This window comes from Pelobates fuscus, chromosome 4 (assembly GCF_036172605.1).
Source record: "Pelobates fuscus isolate aPelFus1 chromosome 4, aPelFus1.pri, whole genome shotgun sequence".
Classification (NCBI taxonomy): Eukaryota; Metazoa; Chordata; class Amphibia; order Anura; family Pelobatidae; genus Pelobates; species Pelobates fuscus.
The window spans coordinates 300,005,664-300,026,494 of NC_086320.1; the positions used below are offsets into that span (position 1 = coordinate 300,005,664).

Sequence of the window (20,831 nt, forward strand, 5' to 3'; positions counted from 1 at the left end):
AGGTACCAGTACCAGGTACCAGGAGATGTAGTCCGCCTACCCCCGCATAGGGCAACACATTACCTAGAGTTCAATTAGGTCGTGGAGTGTCCAGGTATATTATAAACAATCTAGTCCCGCTGTGTGCAGTTCCAACCTCACAGTGCAGCTGCCTCTCCCAGCCAGACAGATCATCCGATTCCTGCACGCAGGTGGGTGTAGGAGCAGTCGAGGGTATACAGCAAGCCGGCTAAGCAGCCCTTTGTGGACATGGTGCCTCTTCGGCCCTGGGTCAGTGTGAGGGCTGGTACCTTCCTGCCACGAACCTGGGGTACTTTCAGGTCCAGGGTCTTTCCCGGCGAGCGGGTGCGTTGGGCTGTGCATGGGTCTGGCGCGTGTTTCCGTGTGGTGTCTGCGGCCCTCCGCTTGTGTGGCCGGTACCTGCGGGTCAATCCTCTCATTGCCCTCTGTCCAGGTGGGCGATTCATGCGAGTTGCTGGGGCTTGGCGTTTTTTGGCGCCCTTCTGAGGTTTACCAATCCTCTTGGAGCTGCCTGCTGGTGCTGTAGGTGGGCTAGTGAGAGGTATGGCAGCAGCTAGTAGTGTGTGGGCCAGTAGCTGGGTCCAAAATTTAGCAAAAATCGCGTCCAGAGAGTCTCTCACCGGTAGGTTGAGGTCTGGTGATGCAGGCTGCTGCTGCTTTCCAGGAGTGTAGTCATCGCTTGTGGCCGCCATCTTGGAGGCCTGCTTCTCCAGTCCGTCGGCTGAGGTTGCCGGCTGCATCAGCAGAGTAGGGACCGGGCCGGTTCTGTGTGGCGGGGACCGGGTTAACCCCCACCGGTCCGGGGGGGGGGTGGGAATGATTTGTGCTTGTCTGCGGCTCTGAGCAGCAAGCGGGAAGCTGCCGTCTTCCCAGCCCGTCCTCTCTCATAGGCCAAAGTCTTCCGCCTCAGATCCCGGGCATTCCGGGTGGCAAGTCGGGTATCTGCGGGTGTGCACTGGTTTCCCCAAGCTGAGTATACTCGTTTTGCGGGTGTTTCAGGGTTGCACCCCCCGATTTCTGGCGTTTATGTTGCCGTCCGGTGGGAGCTCGAGCAGAGCACGTCTTACTCGCTTGCTAGTCAGGCTCTGCCCCCTTCAGTTGATAGTTGTCTCTATTTAATTAACTGAAGTATAGTTTTGTAATAGTAATACACTTTCACATAAGGAAGAGATGTTGCCTTTTACACCCCCATTCGACAAAGTCCTAGGTTCACAGAGGCTTATCACTGTGCTAGTGCAAAAGCTAATGTACCTTGTGATTTGACATTTTGTCTGACCTCCGATAGTAAAACCCACAAGAAAAAGTCTTCAACAATGTTAGGGATTTTTCTATAAGAAAAATTTGACTTTGAAAGGATCCCACTACATCCCTGTAGAGGTGTACTATTGGTGCAGTCAACTTTTAAATTGTGTTATGGTTATTCTTACCAAATATCTGATTGAGGATAATGATGTGGATAAACAATAAGAAAACACATAATTGTAGTTTGATGCCCATCTTCTAGTCACACCTTCCAGGTGTGACATATCTCAACCACCCCATCTTTATATTAAAGTGAGGGACTGATTTACGAGCTTCTTTTAAAATGGAAGATTGGTTTACGATTTTCAAAAACGCATCTGCGATAGCCATATGCATTTCTTGGAAGGAAAGTTAATACCTTTTACCATTAATACATTTCTCCAATTCAACTCATCCTATGTATCCAGCGCATTCTCCTTTATGCTTCCGAATGCTTTTTTTTGTAAACCGTTATTCAAAAAATTGGTGCAGCCGTAAGAAGGAAACTGAAACTAGGACCATGGTCAGCTTTGCTTGAAAGACCGTATCCTCTGAATCGATTTCCTTGGTGTCAAACTCCCTTTCTGGATTTCTGCTGTTACCATGCTCACTGGAGCAAAATATTGGAGAATAACTGCTCCCAGTTTAGCTATTGTGCAGCTGAAAATTGCCTGTATATTTACAGTGTAGAAAATGTCAGCCTTTGTTTTTTTGGACATCACTAAAATTGGAGCGATGCCAGAGAACAGGATGACTCCAAATATCCACATCTCCTCCTACTTTTATAGTGGTGCATGAATCACCACAAATTGTATACAATTAAAATAAAATCCACGCACTCAATAAAATCCATGCAACGAACTAAATGCATAAATCTATAAATTTCAATAAATGGAATAACTTAAATCATCCAATTTTTCCTGTTTTTAAGGCACATATTCCTTTTGGGACAAAATAAACATACTCTATTATATGTATTATCATCATTGCCATTTATATAGTGCCAGCTTGTTGTGCAGTGATTTACAGTGTTATAAAGTGGGATATTTAACAGTAAATGAGAAAATTACAAAATGTTAAAGGAACAGTAGGTTAAATGTCTTACTGATACTTGTCAGAAGCTCTGTGCTTGTTTTAGATTGTATTATAGGTGAGCACCTTTCACTCCCCAAATCAGTTTTGTTGATCAAACAAATTTGCAACAAAGGGCAAAAGGGAAAACTTCTGTAGTTAATTATTTTATCAACTGTGAAATTTAACAGTTCAAAATGAAAGCTGCTCACAAAATTGCTAAGAATCAAAGCACTTCTTTTTTTAGCGCAGCTTAACCCCTTAAGGACACATGACGTGTGACATGTCATGATTACCTTTTTTTTCCAGAAGTTTGGTCCTTAAGGGGTTAAGCACAATAAATAACTGCTGCAGAAACCCTCTTGTGCCACTTGCAAATGCTGATTCGTGTACTCTGGGTATGGTGTTCAGAAAGTGTCAAAGTAGCAGTAGCAGTTTTCTTTGCTTCCGTTTTATGCATAGTAAATGTTTTTGAGCAAGCCATCATGCCAAGTTTATTCACCTTGATATTTATTGCAGCTGTGCAGAGTATTGTCCTGCATTGCTGTTAAATTTTATTATACTGCATTTAGTCTTTTCAGTAATATGGGAATCATGAGTATGCTTTGTGCAATTACATATCTAATTTGTTCTATTCCAGGAAAAATTCCTATGGTTACAGAAAGAAAAGAGATGATAAATATTCGGTGAGTTGCTTAAATTCTGTACAAATTACAACTTCCAGACTTGTTATGTTTCCACTTGGTTGCAGTTGTTTGTAAATGCACCATTGTGCAGCTGGTCTTACACTGCATGTGAAAGTAAATGGTGCATTAAAAAAAAATAAATAATAATAATAAATAATTTGATGTAGCAGCTGTAAAAGAGTTGTTAAGGTTTGCAAGTGTCTTAAGGAAGCTTGACAATGCATGGTATAATTTTTTTTTTTTTTTTATTGTACTTCAGTTTGATCAATACTACTAAGCCTTACGTTCAGGGCTGCCATCAGAAATTTTGGGGCCCCTGACAAAGCTAAAGGTCGGGCCCCCCCGACCCCGACCCCTCCCTCCCGGGCCCACCCACGCCCTACCTAGTCCGCTGACAATGATGCGGGACTGAATGTGGTGTGTATAGTGGAAGTGAATTAGAATGTGTGTAATGGATGTAGTGTTTGTGTGTATTAGATACTGTTTGTGCAGTGAATGCAGAGTGTGTTAGTGTAGCGGATGCAGTGTGTATAGTGAACGCAGAGTGTGTTTGAGTAGTGGATGTAGTGTGTGTACAGTGATGTAGTGGATGTAGTGTTTGTATGTACTAGATGAAATGTGTTTAGTGGATGCAGTGTCTGTAGTGGATGTAGTGTGTGTATTAGACACAGTGTCTGTGTATAGTGAATGCAGAGTGTTTCAATTTGTGGTGGATGTAGTGTGTGTACTGTGAATACAGGATGTTTGTGTAGTGGATGCTGTGTGTACAGTTAATGCAGAGTCAGTATAGTGAATCCAGAGTGTGTGCATAGTTTAGTGAATGCAGAGTGTGTGTTAGTGTGTAATGGTGTAATGAATGCAGAGTGTGTGTAATGAATGCAGAGTGTGTGTTAGTGTGTAATGAATGCAGAGTGTGTGTTAGTGTGTAGTGAATGCAGAGTGTGTGTTAGTGTGTAGTGAATGCAGAGTGTGTGTTAGTGTGTAGTGAATGCAGAGTGTGTGTTAGTGTGTAGTGAATGCAGAGTGTGTGTTAGTGTGTAGTGAATGCAGAGTGTGTGTTAGTGTGTAGTGAATGCAGAGTGTGTGTTAGTGTGTAGTGAATGCAGAGTGTGTGTTAGTGTGTAGTGAATGCAGAGTGTCAGTGTAATGAATGCAGAGTGTGTGTGTTAGTGCAGTGAATGCAGAGTGTTTGTAAATGTGTAGTGAATGCAGAGTGTTTGTAAATGTGTAGTGAATGCAGAGTGTTTGTAAATGTGTAGTGAATGCAGAGGGTGTGTTAGTGTGTAGCGGATGCAGAGTGTGTGTTAGTGTGTAGCGGATGCAGAGTGTGTGTTAGTGTGTAGCGGATGCAGAGTGTGTGTTAGTGTGTAGCGGATGCAGAGTGTGTGTTAGTGTGTAGCGGATGCAGAGTGTGTGTTAGTGTGTAGCGGATGCAGAGTGTGTGTTAGTGTGTAGCGGATGCAGAGTGTGTGTTAGTGTGTAGCGGATGCAGAGTGTGTGTTAGTGTGTAGCGGATGCAGAGTGTGTGTTAGTGTGTAGCGGATGCAGAGTGTGTGTTAGTGTGTAGCGGATGCAGAGTGTGTTTGAGTAGTGGATGTAGTGTGTGTACAGTGATGTAGTGTGTGTTTGTGTAGTGGATGTAGTGTTTGTATGTACTAGATGAAATGTGTTTAGTGGATGCAGTGTCTGTAGTGGATGTAGTGTGTGTATTAGACACAGTGTCTGTGTATAGTGAATGCAGAGTGTTTCAATTTGTGGTGGATGTAGTGTGTGTACTGTGAATACAGGATGTTTGTGTAGTGGATGCTGTGTGTACAGTTGATGCAGAGTGTATGTTAGTGTAGTGAATGCAGAGTGTGTGTCAGTATAGTGAATCCAGAGTGTGTGCATAGTTTAGTGAATGCAGAGTGTGTGTTAGGGTGTAATAAATGCAGAGTGTGTCAGTGTAATGAATGTAGTGTGTGTGTGTAAATTTGTAGTGAATGCAGAGTGTGTGTTAATGTGTAGTGAATGCAGAGAGTGTGTTAATGTGTACTGAATGCAGAGAGTGTCTTAGTGTAGTGAATGCAGAGAGTGTCTTAGTGTAGTGAATGCAGAGAGTGTCTTAGTGTAGTGAATGCAGAGAGTGTCTTAGTGTAGTGAATGCAGAGAGTGTCTTAGTGTAGTGAATGCAGAGAGTGTCTTAGTGTAGTGAATGCAGAGAGTGTCTTAGTGTAGTGAATGCAGAGAGTGTCTTAGTGTAGTGAATGCAGAGAGTGTCTTAGTGTAGTGAATGCAGAGAGTGTCTTAGTGTAGTGAATGCAGAGAGTGTCTTAGTGTAGTGAATGCAGAGAGTGTCTTAGTGTAGTGAATGCAGAGAGTGTCTTAGTGTAGTGAATGCAGAGAGTGTCTTAGTGTAGTGAATGCAGAGAGTGTCTTAGTGTAGTGAATGCAGAGAGTGTCTTAGTGTAGTGAATGCAGAGAGTGTCTTAGTGTAGTGAATGCAGAGAGTGTCTTAGTGTAGTGAATGCAGAGAGTGTCTTAGTGTAGTGAATGCAGAGAGTGTCTTAGTGTAGTGAATGCAGAGAGTGTCTTAGTGTAGTGAATGCAGAGAGTGTCTTAGTGTAGTGAATGCAGAGAGTGTCTTAGTGTAGTGAATGCAGAGAGTGTCTTAGTGTAGTGAATGCAGAGAGTGTCTTAGTGTAGTGAATGCAGAGAGTGTCTTAGTGTAGTGAATGCAGAGAGTGTCTTAGTGTAGTGAATGCAGAGAGTGTCTTAGTGTAGTGAATGCAGAGAGTGTCTTAGTGTAGTGAATGCAGAGAGTGTCTTAGTGTAGTGAATGCAGAGAGTGTCTTAGTGTAGTGAATGCAGAGAGTGTCTTAGTGTAGTGAATGCAGAGAGTGTCTTAGTGTAGTGAATGCAGAGAGTGTCTTAGTGTAGTGAATGCAGAGAGTGTCTTAGTGTAGTGAATGCAGAGAGTGTCTTAGTGTAGTGAATGCAGAGAGTGTCTTAGTGTAGTGAATGCAGAGAGTGTCTTAGTGTAGTGAATGCAGAGAGTGTCTTAGTGTAGTGAATGCAGAGAGTGTCTTAGTGTAGTGAATGCAGAGAGTGTCTTAGTGTAGTGAATGCAGAGAGTGTCTTAGTGTAGTGAATGCAGAGAGTGTCTTAGTGTAGTGAATGCAGAGAGTGTCTTAGTGTAGTGAATGCAGAGAGTGTCTTAGTGTAGTGAATGCAGAGAGTGTCTTAGTGTAGTGAATGCAGAGAGTGTCTTAGTGTAGTGAATGCAGAGAGTGTCTTAGTGTAGTGAATGCAGAGAGTGTCTTAGTGTAGTGAATGCAGAGAGTGTCTTAGTGTAGTGAATGCAGAGAGTGTCTTAGTGTAGTGAATGCAGAGAGTGTCTTAGTGTAGTGAATGCAGAGAGTGTCTTAGTGTAGTGAATGCAGAGAGTGTCTTAGTGTAGTGAATGCAGAGAGTGTCTTAGTGTAGTGAATGCAGAGAGTGTCTTAGTGTAGTGAATGCAGAGAGTGTCTTAGTGTAGTGAATGCAGAGAGTGTCTTAGTGTAGTGAATGCAGAGAGTGTCTTAGTGTAGTGAATGCAGAGAGTGTCTTAGTGTAGTGAATGCAGAGAGTGTCTTAGTGTAGTGAATGCAGAGAGTGTCTTAGTGTAGTGAATGCAGAGAGTGTCTTAGTGTAGTGAATGCAGAGAGTGTCTTAGTGTAGTGAATGCAGAGAGTGTCTTAGTGTAGTGAATGCAGAGAGTGTCTTAGTGTAGTGAATGCAGAGAGTGTCTTAGTGTAGTGAATGCAGAGAGTGTCTTAGTGTAGTGAATGCAGAGAGTGTCTTAGTGTAGTGAATGCAGAGAGTGTCTTAGTGTAGTGAATGCAGAGAGTGTCTTAGTGTAGTGAATGCAGAGAGTGTCTTAGTGTAGTGAATGCAGAGAGTGTCTTAGTGTAGTGAATGCAGAGAGTGTCTTAGTGTAGTGAATGCAGAGAGTGTCTTAGTGTAGTGAATGCAGAGAGTGTCTTAGTGTAGTGAATGCAGAGAGTGTCTTAGTGTAGTGAATGCAGAGAGTGTCTTAGTGTAGTGAATGCAGAGAGTGTCTTAGTGTAGTGAATGCAGAGAGTGTCTTAGTGTAGTGAATGCAGAGAGTGTCTTAGTGTAGTGAATGCAGAGAGTGTCTTAGTGTAGTGAATGCAGAGAGTGTCTTAGTGTAGTGAATGCAGAGAGTGTCTTAGTGTAGTGAATGCAGAGAGTGTCTTAGTGTAGTGAATGCAGAGAGTGTCTTAGTGTAGTGAATGCAGAGAGTGTCTTAGTGTAGTGAATGCAGAGAGTGTCTTAGTGTAGTGAATGCAGAGAGTGTCTTAGTGTAGTGAATGCAGAGAGTGTCTTAGTGTAGTGAATGCAGAGAGTGTGTGTGTGTGTGGCGGATGCAGTGTGTGTGTGTGTGTGTGTGTGTGTGTGGCGGATGCAGAGTGTGTGTGTGTGTGTGGCGGATGCAGAGTGTGTGTGTGTGTGTGTGTGTGGCGGATGCAGAGTGTGTGTGTGGCGGATGCAGAGTGTGTGTGTGTGTAGCGGATGCAGAGTGTGTGTGTGTGTGTGTGTGTGGCGGATGCAGAGTGTGTGTGTGTGTGTGTGTGGCGGATGCAGAGTGTGTGTCAGTATAGTGGATGCAGTGAGTGTGTTAGTGTGTAGTGTATGCACTGTGTGTATTGTATTAGTGTATGCACTGTGTGTATTGTATTAGTGTATGCACTGTGTGTGTTTGTGTATTGTAACGGATCGCCTGGCACCCCGACTGGGTACCTCCGTTGAAGGATGCTCCTAGCGCTCCTGAGGACTTCAAGCACTGCAGCAGACACCACAACCACCGACTCTGAGAAGCATAGGAATCCTCTCTAGCATATGAATGCTGTATACAGCCGAATAGGAAAAACCATACGAATAGGTTTACACTCCTAGCAGTCAAACTGGAACAGCATACAACGAATCCTTCCCCCCAATAATGAGACGACACATCACTTTGAGGGTAAAACAGGAACTCTGGCCTGGCTCATCCAGCCTGGCTTTTATTACACTTGTACACTTACAGGCCACACCCAGGGGGAGGCATAAAATAACCAATCACATACATGGTTCAGCCCACACATCCCCTCCCCTCAGATAACAGTAAACCCAATTATACAGTACACATTTTTAACCAAGTTCTGGATGTACCCCAAAAACAGGGGGTACACCTTTAAATCCAGCATCGCTGGATAGCCCTTATTCAGGGGGACAACATATCCAAAAATCAGTTCATTCGGATAAACGGTTCGGGAGATATGGGGTTCCAAAGATTTGACCGACCGCATGGGTAAAGTATCCGAAAACAGTTCCATGCATTTTGGCCCTGCGGTCGGTCACAAACAAGGGAATGAAAACAGACGAATTGCCTGTGTTATAGAGCCTGGAGAGGGTTTGAATGAATTCCCTTGTTTGTGGGGTTCTTTCTACCGAACGGCGGGTCATTCGGTAGTTTCTATACCAATTTCTGGAAGTATGGAGGTCTCAGCGGTGTTTGCCTAGTTGAGTGTCCGATTTTAGTTCCAGACACTCGACGGCAAAACACCGCTGTTCGGTAGTTTAAGATGGCCGCCGCCACGTGTTCGTTTCCCGAATGGCGGCCACCCAGAGGACACAGACCACACTGCACAGATTGCCAATTACCCGTTTGCAACATTGTTGCAAACGGTAATTGGAGGCACACTTATTCCTGGGTGGTCTGGTTGTTCGGTAGTTTCACTCAATATAATGAATGGAGTGATTCTACCGAACAATCCGATGAATACTGCATACAAATCACCCAGGTACACTTACAGGCCACACCCAGGGGGAGGCATAAAATAACCAATCACATACATGGTTCAGCCCACACATCCCCTCCCCTCAGATAACAGTAAACCCAATTATACAGTACACATTTTTAACCAAGTTCTGGATGTACCCCAAAAACAGGGGGTACACCTTTAAATCCAGCATCGCTGGATAGCCCTTATTCAGGGGGACAACATATCCAAAAATCAGTTCATTCGGATAAACGGTTCCAAAGATTTGACCGACCGCATGGGTAAAGTATCCGAAAACAGTTCCATGCATTTTGGCCCTGCGGTCGGTCACAAACAAGGGAATGAAAACAGACGAATTGCCTGTGTTATAGAGCCTGGAGAGGGTTTGAATGAATTCCCTTGTTTGTGGGGTTCTTTCTACCGAACGGCGGGTCATTCGGTAGTTTCTATACCAATTTCTGGAAGTATGGAGGTCTCAGCGGTGTTTGCCTAGTTGAGTGTCCGATTTTAGTTCCAGACACTCGACGGCAAAACACCGCTGTTCGGTAGTTTAAGATGGCCGCCGCCACGTGTTCGTTTCCCGAATGGCGGCCACCCAGAGGACACAGACCACACTGCACAGATTGCCAATTACCCGTTTGCAACATTGTTGCAAACGGTAATTGGAGGCACACTTATTCCTGGGTGGTCTGGTTGTTCGGTAGTTTCACTCAATATAATGAATGGAGTGATTCTACCGAACAATCAGATGAATACTGCATACAAATCACCCAGGTTAAACTTAACACATAAATACATATACAATATTACAGGCAGTATACTGGAATATGCTTCATAGTCTTAAAGGGACAGTAGTCCCAAAAGTCCCAATCTGTTCATAGATGATTTTAAATGGCCAGTAGCAGCCATATACAGTACAATATGCCCCAAATAACCCAGGGGCCATAGTCAGTAGGTAGGAGGCTAGCAAACAGGCTTCTCCAGGGCCCAGTGGCGAGGTTGGTTTCGTCACATGTATGCAGTGTGTGTTGTGTCAGTGTAGGCAGTGTGTGTTGTGTCAGTGTATGCAGAGTGTATGCAGTGTGTGTTGTGTTAGTGTATGCAGTGTGTGTTGTGTCAGTGTATGCAGTGTGTGTTGTGTCAGTGTATGCAGTGTGTGTTGTGTCAGTGTATGCAGTGTGTGTTGTGTCAGTGTATGCAGTGTGTGTTGTGTCAGTGTATGCAGTGTGTGTTGTGTCAGTGTATGCAGTGTGTGTTGTGTCAGTGTATGCAGTGTGTGTTGTGTCAGTGTATGCAGAGTGTGTTGTGTCAGTGTATGCAGTGTGTGTTGTGTCAGTGTATGCAGAGTGTGTTGTGTCAGTGTATGCAGAGTGTGTTGTGTCAGTGTATGCAGAGTGTGTTGTGTCAGTGTATGCAGAGTGTGTTGTGTCAGTGTATGCAGAGTGTGTTGTGTCAGTGTATGCAGAGTGTGTTGTGTCAGTGTATGCAGAGTGTGTTGTGTCAGTGTATGCAGAGTGTGTTGTGTCAGTGTATGCAGAGTGTGTTGTGTCAGTGTATGCAGAGTGTGTTGTGTCAGTGTATGCAGAGTGTGTTGTGTCAGTGTATGCAGAGTGTGTTGTGTCAGTGTATGCAGAGTGTGTTGTGTCAGTGTATGCAGAGTGTGTTGTGTCAGTGTATGCAGAGTGTGTTGTGTCAGTGTATGCAGAGTGTGTTGTGTCAGTGTATGCAGAGTGTGTTGTGTCAGTGTATGCAGAGTGTGTTGTGTCAGTGTATGCAGAGTGTGTTGTGTCAGTGTATGCAGAGTGTGTTGTGTCAGTGTATGCAGAGTGTGTTGTGTCAGTGTATGCAGAGTGTGTTGTGTCAGTGTATGCAGAGTGTGTTGTGTCAGTGTATGCAGAGTGTGTTGTGTCAGTGTATGCAGAGTGTGTTGTGTCAGTGTATGCAGAGTGTGTTGTGTCAGTGTATGCAGAGTGTGTTGTGTCAGTGTATGCAGAGTGTGTTGTGTCAGTGTATGCAGAGTGTGTTGTGTCAGTGTATGCAGAGTGTGTTGTGTCAGTGTATGCAGAGTGTGTTGTGTCAGTGTATGCAGAGTGTGTTGTGTCAGTGTATGCAGAGTGTGTTGTGTCAGTGTATGCAGAGTGTGTTGTGTCAGTGTATGCAGAGTGTGTTGTGTCAGTGTATGCAGAGTGTGTTGTGTCAGTGTATGCAGAGTGTGTTGTGTCAGTGTATGCAGAGTGTGTTGTGTCAGTGTATGCAGAGTGTGTTGTGTCAGTGTATGCAGAGTGTGTTGTGTCAGTGTATGCAGAGTGTGTTGTGTCAGTGTATGCAGAGTGTGTTGTGTCAGTGTATGCAGAGTGTGTTGTGTCAGTGTATGCAGAGTGTGTTGTGTCAGTGTATGCAGAGTGTGTTGTGTCAGTGTATGCAGAGTGTGTTGTGTCAGTGTATGCAGAGTGTGTTGTGTCAGTGTATGCAGAGTGTGTTGTGTCAGTGTATGCAGAGTGTGTTGTGTCAGTGTATGCAGAGTGTGTTGTGTCAGTGTATGCAGAGTGTGTTGTGTCAGTGTATGCAGAGTGTGTTGTGTCAGTGTATGCAGAGTGTGTTGTGTCAGTGTATGCAGAGTGTGTTGTGTCAGTGTATGCAGAGTGTGTTGTGTCAGTGTATGCAGAGTGTGTTGTGTCAGTGTATGCAGAGTGTGTTGTGTCAGTGTATGCAGAGTGTGTTGTGTCAGTGTATGCAGAGTGTGTTGTGTCAGTGTATGCAGAGTGTGTTGTGTCAGTGTATGCAGAGTGTGTTGTGTCAGTGTATGCAGAGTGTGTTGTGTCAGTGTATGCAGAGTGTGTTGTGTCAGTGTATGCAGAGTGTGTTGTGTCAGTGTATGCAGAGTGTGTTGTGTCAGTGTATGCAGAGTGTGTTGTGTCAGTGTATGCAGAGTGTGTTGTGTCAGTGTATGCAGAGTGTGTTGTGTCAGTGTATGCAGAGTGTGTTGTGTCAGTGTATGCAGAGTGTGTTGTGTCAGTGTATGCAGAGTGTGTTGTGTCAGTGTATGCAGAGTGTGTTGTGTCAGTGTATGCAGAGTGTGTTGTGTCAGTGTATGCAGAGTGTGTTGTGTCAGTGTATGCAGAGTGTGTTGTGTCAGTGTATGCAGAGTGTGTTGTGTCAGTGTATGCAGAGTGTGTTGTGTCAGTGTATGCAGAGTGTGTTGTGTCAGTGTATGCAGAGTGTGTTGTGTCAGTGTATGCAGAGTGTGTTGTGTCAGTGTATGCAGAGTGTGTTGTGTCAGTGTATGCAGAGTGTGTTGTGTCAGTGTATGCAGAGTGTGTTGTGTCAGTGTATGCAGAGTGTGTTGTGTCAGTGTATGCAGAGTGTGTTGTGTCAGTGTATGCAGAGTGTGTTGTGTCAGTGTATGCAGAGTGTGTTGTGTCAGTGTATGCAGAGTGTGTTGTGTCAGTGTATGCAGAGTGTGTTGTGTCAGTGTATGCAGAGTGTGTTGTGTCAGTGTATGCAGAGTGTGTTGTGTCAGTGTATGCAGAGTGTGTTGTGTCAGTGTATGCAGAGTGTGTTGTGTCAGTGTATGCAGAGTGTGTTGTGTCAGTGTATGCAGAGTGTGTTGTGTCAGTGTATGCAGAGTGTGTTGTGTCAGTGTATGCAGAGTGTGTTGTGTCAGTGTATGCAGAGTGTGTTGTGTCAGTGTATGCAGAGTGTGTTGTGTCAGTGTATGCAGAGTGTGTTGTGTCAGTGTATGCAGAGTGTGTTGTGTCAGTGTATGCAGAGTGTGTTGTGTCAGTGTATGCAGAGTGTGTTGTGTCAGTGTATGCAGAGTGTGTTGTGTCAGTGTATGCAGAGTGTGTTGTGTCAGTGTATGCAGAGTGTGTTGTGTCAGTGTATGCAGAGTGTGTTGTGTCAGTGTATGCAGAGTGTGTTGTGTCAGTGTATGCAGAGTGTGTTGTGTCAGTGTATGCAGAGTGTGTTGTGTCAGTGTATGCAGAGTGTGTTGTGTCAGTGTATGCAGAGTGTGTTGTGTCAGTGTATGCAGAGTGTGTTGTGTCAGTGTATGCAGAGTGTGTTGTGTCAGTGTATGCAGAGTGTGTTGTGTCAGTGTATGCAGAGTGTGTTGTGTCAGTGTATGCAGAGTGTGTTGTGTCAGTGTATGCAGAGTGTGTTGTGTCAGTGTATGCAGAGTGTGTTGTGTCAGTGTATGCAGAGTGTGTTGTGTCAGTGTATGCAGAGTGTGTTGTGTCAGTGTATGCAGAGTGTGTTGTGTCAGTGTATGCAGAGTGTGTTGTGTCAGTGTATGCAGAGTGTGTTGTGTCAGTGTATGCAGAGTGTGTTGTGTCAGTGTATGCAGAGTGTGTTGTGTCAGTGTATGCAGAGTGTGTTGTGTCAGTGTATGCAGAGTGTGTGTTGTGTCAGTGTATGCAGAGTGTGTTGTGTCAGTGTATGCAGAGTGTGTGTTGTGTCAGTGTATGCAGAGTGTGTGTTGTGTCAGTGTATGCAGAGTGTGTGTGTGTGTCAGTGTATGCAGAGTGTGTGTGTGTGTCAGTGTATGCAGAGTGTGTGTGTGTGTCAGTGTATGCAGAGTGTGTGTGTGTGTCAGTGTATGCAGAGTGTGTGTGTGTGTCAGTGTATGCAGAGTGTGTGTGTGTGTCAGTGTATGCAGAGTGTGTGTGTGTGTCAGTGTATGCAGAGTGTGTGTGTGTGTCAGTGTATGCAGAGTGTGTGTGTGTGTCAGTGTATGCAGAGTGTGTGTGTGTGTCAGTGTATGCAGAGTGTGTGTGTGTGTCAGTGTATGCAGAGTGTGTGTGTGTGTCAGTGTATGCAGAGTGTGTGTGTGTGTCAGTGTATGCAGAGTGTGTGTGTGTGTCAGTGTATGCAGAGTGTGTGTGTGTGTCAGTGTATGCAGAGTGTGTGTGTGTGTCAGTGTATGCAGAGTGTGTGTGTGTGTCAGTGTATGCAGAGTGTGTGTGTGTGTCAGTGTATGCAGAGTGTGTGTGTGTGTCAGTGTATGCAGAGTGTGTGTGTGTGTCAGTGTATGCAGAGTGTGTGTGTGTGTCAGTGTATGCAGAGTGTGTGTGTGTGTCAGTGTATGCAGAGTGTGTGTGTGTGTCAGTGTATGCAGAGTGTGTGTGTGTGTCAGTGTATGCAGAGTGTGTGTGTGTGTCAGTGTATGCAGAGTGTGTGTGTGTGTCAGTGTATGCAGAGTGTGTGTGTGTGTCAGTGTATGCAGAGTGTGTGTGTGTGTCAGTGTATGCAGAGTGTGTGTGTGTGTCAGTGTATGCAGAGTGTGTGTGTGTGTCAGTGTATGCAGAGTGTGTGTGTGTGTCAGTGTATGCAGAGTGTGTGTGTGTGTCAGTGTATGCAGAGTGTGTGTGTGTGTCAGTGTATGCAGAGTGTGTGTGTGTGTCAGTGTATGCAGAGTGTGTGTGTGTGTCAGTGTATGCAGAGTGTGTGTGTGTGTCAGTGTATGCAGAGTGTGTGTGTGTGTCAGTGTATGCAGAGTGTGTGTGTGTGTCAGTGTATGCAGAGTGTGTGTGTGTGTCAGTGTATGCAGAGTGTGTGTGTGTGTCAGTGTATGCAGAGTGTGTGTGTGTGTCAGTGTATGCAGAGTGTGTGTGTGTGTCAGTGTATGCAGAGTGTGTGTGTGTGTCGGTGTATGCAGAGTGTGTGTGTGTGTCGGTGTATGCAGAGTGTGTGTGTGTGTCGGTGTATGCAGAGTGTGTGTGTGTGTCGGTGTATGCAGAGTGTGTGTGTGTGTCGGTGTATGCAGAGTGTGTGTGTGTGTCGGTGTATGCAGAGTGTGTGTGTGTGTCGGTGTATGCAGAGTGTGTGTGTGTGTCGGTGTATGCAGAGTGTGTGTGTGTGTCGGTGTATGCAGAGTGTGTGTGTGTGTCGGTGTATGCAGAGTGTGTGTGTGTGTCGGTGTATGCAGAGTGTGTGTGTGTGTCGGTGTATGCAGAGTGTGTGTGTGTGTCGGTGTATGCAGAGTGTGTGTGTGTGTCGGTGTATGCAGAGTGTGTGTGTGTGTCGGTGTATGCAGAGTGTGTGTGTGTGTCGGTGTATGCAGAGTGTGTGTGTGTGTCGGTGTATGCAGAGTGTGTGTGTGTGTCGGTGTATGCAGAGTGTGTGTGTGTGTCGGTGTATGCAGAGTGTGTGTGTGTGTCGGTGTATGCAGAGTGTGTGTGTGTGTCGGTGTATGCAGAGTGTGTGTGTGTGTCGGTGTATGCAGAGTGTGTGTGTGTGTCGGTGTATGCAGAGTGTGTGTGTGTGTCGGTGTATGCAGAGTGTGTGTGTGTGTCGGTGTATGCAGAGTGTGTGTGTGTGTCGGTGTATGCAGAGTGTGTGTGTGTGTCGGTGTATGCAGAGTGTGTGTGTGTGTCGGTGTATGCAGAGTGTGTGTGTGTGTCGGTGTATGCAGAGTGTGTGTGTGTGTCGGTGTATGCAGAGTGTGTGTGTGTGTCGGTGTATGCAGAGTGTGTGTGTGTGTCGGTGTATGCAGAGTGTGTGTGTGTGTCGGTGTATGCAGAGTGTGTGTGTGTGTCGGTGTATGCAGAGTGTGTGTGTGTGTCGGTGTATGCAGAGTGTGTGTGTGTGTGTCGGTGTATGCAGAGTGTGTGTGTGTGTGTCGGTGTATGCAGAGTGTGTGTGTGTGTGTCGGTGTATGCAGAGTGTGTGTGTGTGTGTCGGTGTATGCAGAGTGTGTGTGTGTGTGTCGGTGTATGCAGAGTGTGTGTGTGTGTGTCGGTGTATGCAGAGTGTGTGTGTGTGTGTCGGTGTATGCAGAGTGTGTGTGTGTGTGTCGGTGTATGCAGAGTGTGTGTGTGTGTGTGTCGGTGTATGCAGAGTGTGTGTGTGTGTGTGTCGGTGTATGCAGAGTGTGTGTGTGTGTGTGTCGGTGTATGCAGAGTGTGTGTGTGTGTGTGTCGGTGTATGCAGAGTGTGTGTGTGTGTGTCGGTGTATGCAGAGTGTGTGTGTGTGTGTCGGTGTATGCAGAGTGTGTGTGTGTGTGTCGGTGTATGCAGAGTGTGTGTGTGTGTGTCGGTGTATGCAGAGTGTGTGTGTGTGTGTCGGTGTATGCAGAGTGTGTGTGTGTGTGTCGGTGTATGCAGAGTGTGTGTGTGTGTGTCGGTGTATGCAGAGTGTGTGTGTGTGTGTCGGTGTATGCAGAGTGTGTGTGTGTGTGTCGGTGTATGCAGAGTGTGTGTGTGTGTGTCGGTGTATGCAGAGTGTGTGTGTGTGTGTCGGTGTATGCAGAGTGTGTGTGTGTGTGTCGGTGTATGCAGAGTGTGTGTGTGTGTGTCGGTGTATGCAGAGTGTGTGTGTGTGTCGGTGTATGCAGTGTATGCAGTGTGTGTGTGTAGTGTGTGTAAATGTCCAATGAGGAGGGGGAGGGGGGGCATTTTAACATTATTTAAAAAAAATAAAAATAATTTCATTAATTAAATTGTTTCTCCCCCCTCCCTGCTTACCTGTGTCTAGGGAGGGGGGAGATTCCATCCCTGGTGGTCCGGTGGCATGGTGGGGCCCCCCGGCTTCCTGATACCGCAGAGGGGGCCCAGGCAGCACACAGCTTCTCCTCTTCTCTCCTCCAATAACTCTCGCGAGACCCGCGGAGCGTTGCCATGGCAACCGGGTCTCGCGAGAGTTATTAGCAGGGAGGAGAAGAGAAGAGGCTGTGTGCTGCCTGGGCCCCCCCTGCGGTAACAGGGAGCCGGGGGGCCCGCGGCTGCACACATAGATAGCGATATTCGCTATCTATGTGTGCAGAGAAAGAAAGTGGGGCCCAGGACTGCCAGAGCAGTCCGGGCCCCCCAGGGCCGCCGGGCCTGTGACAACTGTCACGGTTGTCACCCCTGATGGCGGCCCTGCTTACGTTTATCAATTTATTTTGATAAAACCTAGACAAATAAGATGGCTGCCAAAGCACAGTAATCAAATGTATTTATAAGTTAAAGACTCATCTTCAATGTGTGATGCCACTTGCTTTAGAAGTGTAATTACAAATGGTAACTCGGACGGTAAAAATTATTTCTAACCAGAGTTTGGGAATTTTTCTACATCCCTTTTGTTATGCTCATTAAGCTTTTTATTCCTATAAAATGTTGTGGATGCATGAATGTAACTATGCAAAGTATTTCTTATTTTACGGATTCTTTATTATACAATGCACTTAAAGGAACACTGTAGGGTCAGGAACATGTATTCCTGACCCTATAATGTTTAGAACACCATCTGCCCTCTCCCCCCTAAATATAGTAAAATCTTACTTTTAATCCAGTCTACTGCATCATCAGAAGTGTTGATCAAAGCCTATCTCAATACTTTCCCATAGAGAAGCATTGGATTGTCTGAGACTGTCAAGGAGGCAGATCAGGGGCAGAGCCAGCACAAGCCAAACACAGCCCTGGCCAATCGGCATCTCCTCATAGCAATGCAATGCATCTCTCTGCGGAAAGTTCAGTGTTGCCATGCAGAGGGAGGAGACACTGAATGGCAGGAACCACCTCTAGGGGCTGGTCCCTAGGCTGTAATGTAAACACTGCATTTTCTCTGGAAAGACACTGTTTACTACAAAAAGCCTGAAGGGACTGGTTATACTCACTAGAACAGGGCTCGAAAAATCACAGGTCACCATGGTGACTAGAAATATTGCCCTGGGATTTGTCAGCCTTTTACCTAAAGTGGCCGCTGGGCAAACAATGGAGACGGCCATCTGCCCGCCCACAGGAGCATGGAGACAGCCGGCCGCCATTGGCTGTATGGAGGCGACCGGCTTAGGAAAAACTTTATAACCGGCCCCCTGGGCTTTATGAAGTCGGACGCCCTGGAGAGCATGGAGCCGTCCGCCATAGGCTGTAGGAAGGTGGCAGGGTGGGACAGCGCGCGAGGGAGGGCTTTGTAATGATGCCGTGAGCAGTAATATGACGTCATTCGGGACCCAGCATCACTGCAGAAAGTGCGAGGGAGCAGAGAGGAGCTGCAGGAAGAGATCACTGCTCCCTCGCACACAGGAATAGCAGGGTGAATTAGAATAAAAAATGTGTGTGTGTGTGTGTGTATATGTATATGTATATATATGTGTGTGTATATAAGTAGTATATTTCAGTGGTTTTAAAATTGTTAATTTCACACTACTCCAGAAAATATCCACAAACTTGGTCAAATTTATTTACTTTTTTGGGGGTTTTGAAACATGAATGTCTATTTTCAGAGAGGTCAAACACAATCTCCTCCACCTATGAAGCCACCCTCGCCTAGCTTTGAATTGGGACTCTCGAGTTTTCCTCCTTTACCTGGTGCTGCTGGAAATTTAAAACCTGACGACTTCTTTGAAAACAGACTAGCAAATGTGGTTATAAGCACATCAAAAGAAAAGGTAAGTTAACTTGGCTAAAGTGATCATTAAACTGCCTAGAAAGAAAAATAATCCGCAATATTGTTACACTGCAGGTTAGATAACCTAGCCTCTGAGGATACATTGTTTGGCCTTAGGTACTTTAAGTAATCATGTCTTATAAAGACCCACCCTGCAGTTCAACTTATTACTGCCCAACTGCAGTATAAATGGACAAAAGATCATCTTACATGCTGTAAATGCAATTTCACAAAACTTGCAGCATTAAGAGTTTCTCTCCCTTCTTTGTCATTTTATTTTTACATTATTTTTCCAGTCTTGCTAATACTGGAGAGTTTGGGGTTTAAGAGAATTTGTACCTGTCGTGGAAGGAGCTGAGGGGTGGGGCTAATCTGTATGTAGTTAAACTTTTATGGACAAATGCATCTTGTTTATTCATGCAAGGCCTCTAATCTGAAGTTGAGGGGTGTGTGTGGGGGAAATCTTACATTTTCATCTCTTTAGATCTCTTTGGTTGACATCATCAAGATCAATAATATCAGACAAGCCAATTTTTACCATTGGAAAGCATTGGCAGACTAGTGTGCATGCACAACAAAACACTGTGCTGTGTCAATCAGGTGCTCTTTATGAGACCACCAGATTGAAATAGCATTTTTGTTCTGCATGGTTAGTTAGGGGTGGGTAGTCGTGGCACACAGACCACTTCATTGAGATGAATATTTTCTAATAGAGACACTCAACTAAAGCTTGCTAATATTTTACATTCCAATACAGGGACATCAAACCTGTCTGTAGGTTGTAGTTTTGATATTTGTCTTCTCATTTAGTTCCTATCTTTTTAAAACCATTAAATGCCATCCCCTCCTCTGCTGCCTTCTCTTTATAATGTTTGATCACCTCCATCCCCCTTGTATTCATCTACTTTTCAAACACCAGTTTACAAGCACGTTATTTGTTTTTATCAAGTATAGTTGTGACTATAGTTGTCTTTTTCATTCTCTTCTGTTATTCAAGTGCCTTTTTTTTCCAATTAACAAGAGAATAGGGTTTTGTTTTTGGTTTTTATAATAAGATGTTGCCTCGGATAGACTTGAACTAAAATGTGTTCAATCTGTGTGTGTCCTCATGTAGTTTTTTTTTTTTTTTTTTTTCTCTCAAAAAGACACTACAGTCACCAAAACAACTACAGCTTAATGTAATTGTTTTGATGAGTATAGTTCGTCCCTGCAGGCTATTTGAGGTAAACGCTGACTTTTCAGTGTGCAGCACTGACATTCAGTGACTCCATCCTCTGCATCAAGACACTGAACTTTCCTCATAAAGATGCATTGATTCAATGCATCTCTATGAAGAGATGCTGTTTGGCCATTCTGGTATTTGGCTCTGCCCCCGGCCGCCTCCTTGACTGAGAATATCACTTCTGATGTCAGCCAACGGGACAAATCAGGGGCAGAGCCAGCACCAGCAGACTGGAATAAAAGTAAGATGATACTATATTTAGGGGCAGCAAGGGGGCTAGATAGTGATTTTTAACACTATAGGACCAGGAATACATTATTTTCTCAGGTGAATGATTTGGACTCTTAATGTTACCCTATAACATTTTATTGTTGCTATTGTCTGCTTTTTTTTTTCTTTTTCAGAATGTTAATGTGGATGCAAGTACAAACACTGTTCCATCTGGAATCCCACGGGAACCATTATTGCCCATCCCTACAGCACTGCCCATAAGTTTCCAGAGCCCACCGTCCCCATCACATTCTCCAGAGTAAGATCATTTCTATTGCAGTGTTACAAAACTGTGCATTTTCTATACCACCACAGCCAGCGACTGTGAGCAGGTATTGCAGTTTAACTGCAACTGAAATCTAAATAAGGAAAATCTAGCAATAGAAGCGAATTTGTTTCCATGCTAACTTGGTGTGTTGCATATACGTAAAGAGACTCCCATTAAAATGTAACTTGACATTGTGGGTAGTTTAATATTGTTAATTTTGCTATTTAAAGTAGTTCTTTCACCTCTAGGTGAAAATATTTTGCAAAGAACCTTTATGGTGACATCCCTGTTCTGTGTGTAGTGGCAACGGGGTAAAGCTAAAGGTTGGTGTTCTTACCTGACAAACTCACTCATGGCGCTGCCATCTTCTTTATTCAGCTCCTAATACATAATCTGCCATCCACAGGGGTCTATGCAGGATCTGATGAGAACTTGGGGTCCATCATAAACCAAATATCAAGAGGAGTAAGAAGATGCCACTAAAAATACTGAATAAATTAAAAGCTCACAGAGCACAATATCTAATAATGTGAGGGGAAAAAAATATTACATGTAGGGAAAAAAGCTGTAAGAAGATGCCAGTTACCAAATTATTAGCAAATGATGTCTATGGAAATTAACTAAGCACAAGAGCAGAAGCCCTGCTTTATTTAAGTTTTCTAAACTTCAGACTTTTACAAACAAATCCCTACTTTGTCTTTGATTATTTGAAAGCTCTGATATTTCATTTATTTCCAAAACCGAGTATTTAGGAACGATTTTAGGATTAAGAAATGCTGAAAAATATAATTGTGGTAACAGATGCTTTAAATATGGATGTACGTAGATACTTACCTAG

At 44.6% G+C, this 20,831-nt stretch overlaps 1 protein-coding gene across 2 annotated transcripts in view; it reads left to right on the forward strand.

The window, feature by feature from the left end:
* Nucleotides 1-20,831, forward strand: part of LARP4B (La ribonucleoprotein 4B) — a 64,037-nt gene that overhangs the window by 39,694 nt on the left and 3,512 nt on the right. For both annotated transcript variants that reach the window (XM_063452246.1, XM_063452245.1), the window contains exons 12-14: nucleotides 3,014-3,059; nucleotides 18,070-18,234; nucleotides 19,860-19,984. In XM_063452246.1, coding sequence (XP_063308316.1) covers nucleotides 3,014-3,059; nucleotides 18,070-18,234; nucleotides 19,860-19,984 — 336 coding nt within the window. The remainder of the gene's footprint in view (nucleotides 1-3,013; nucleotides 3,060-18,069; nucleotides 18,235-19,859; nucleotides 19,985-20,831) is intronic.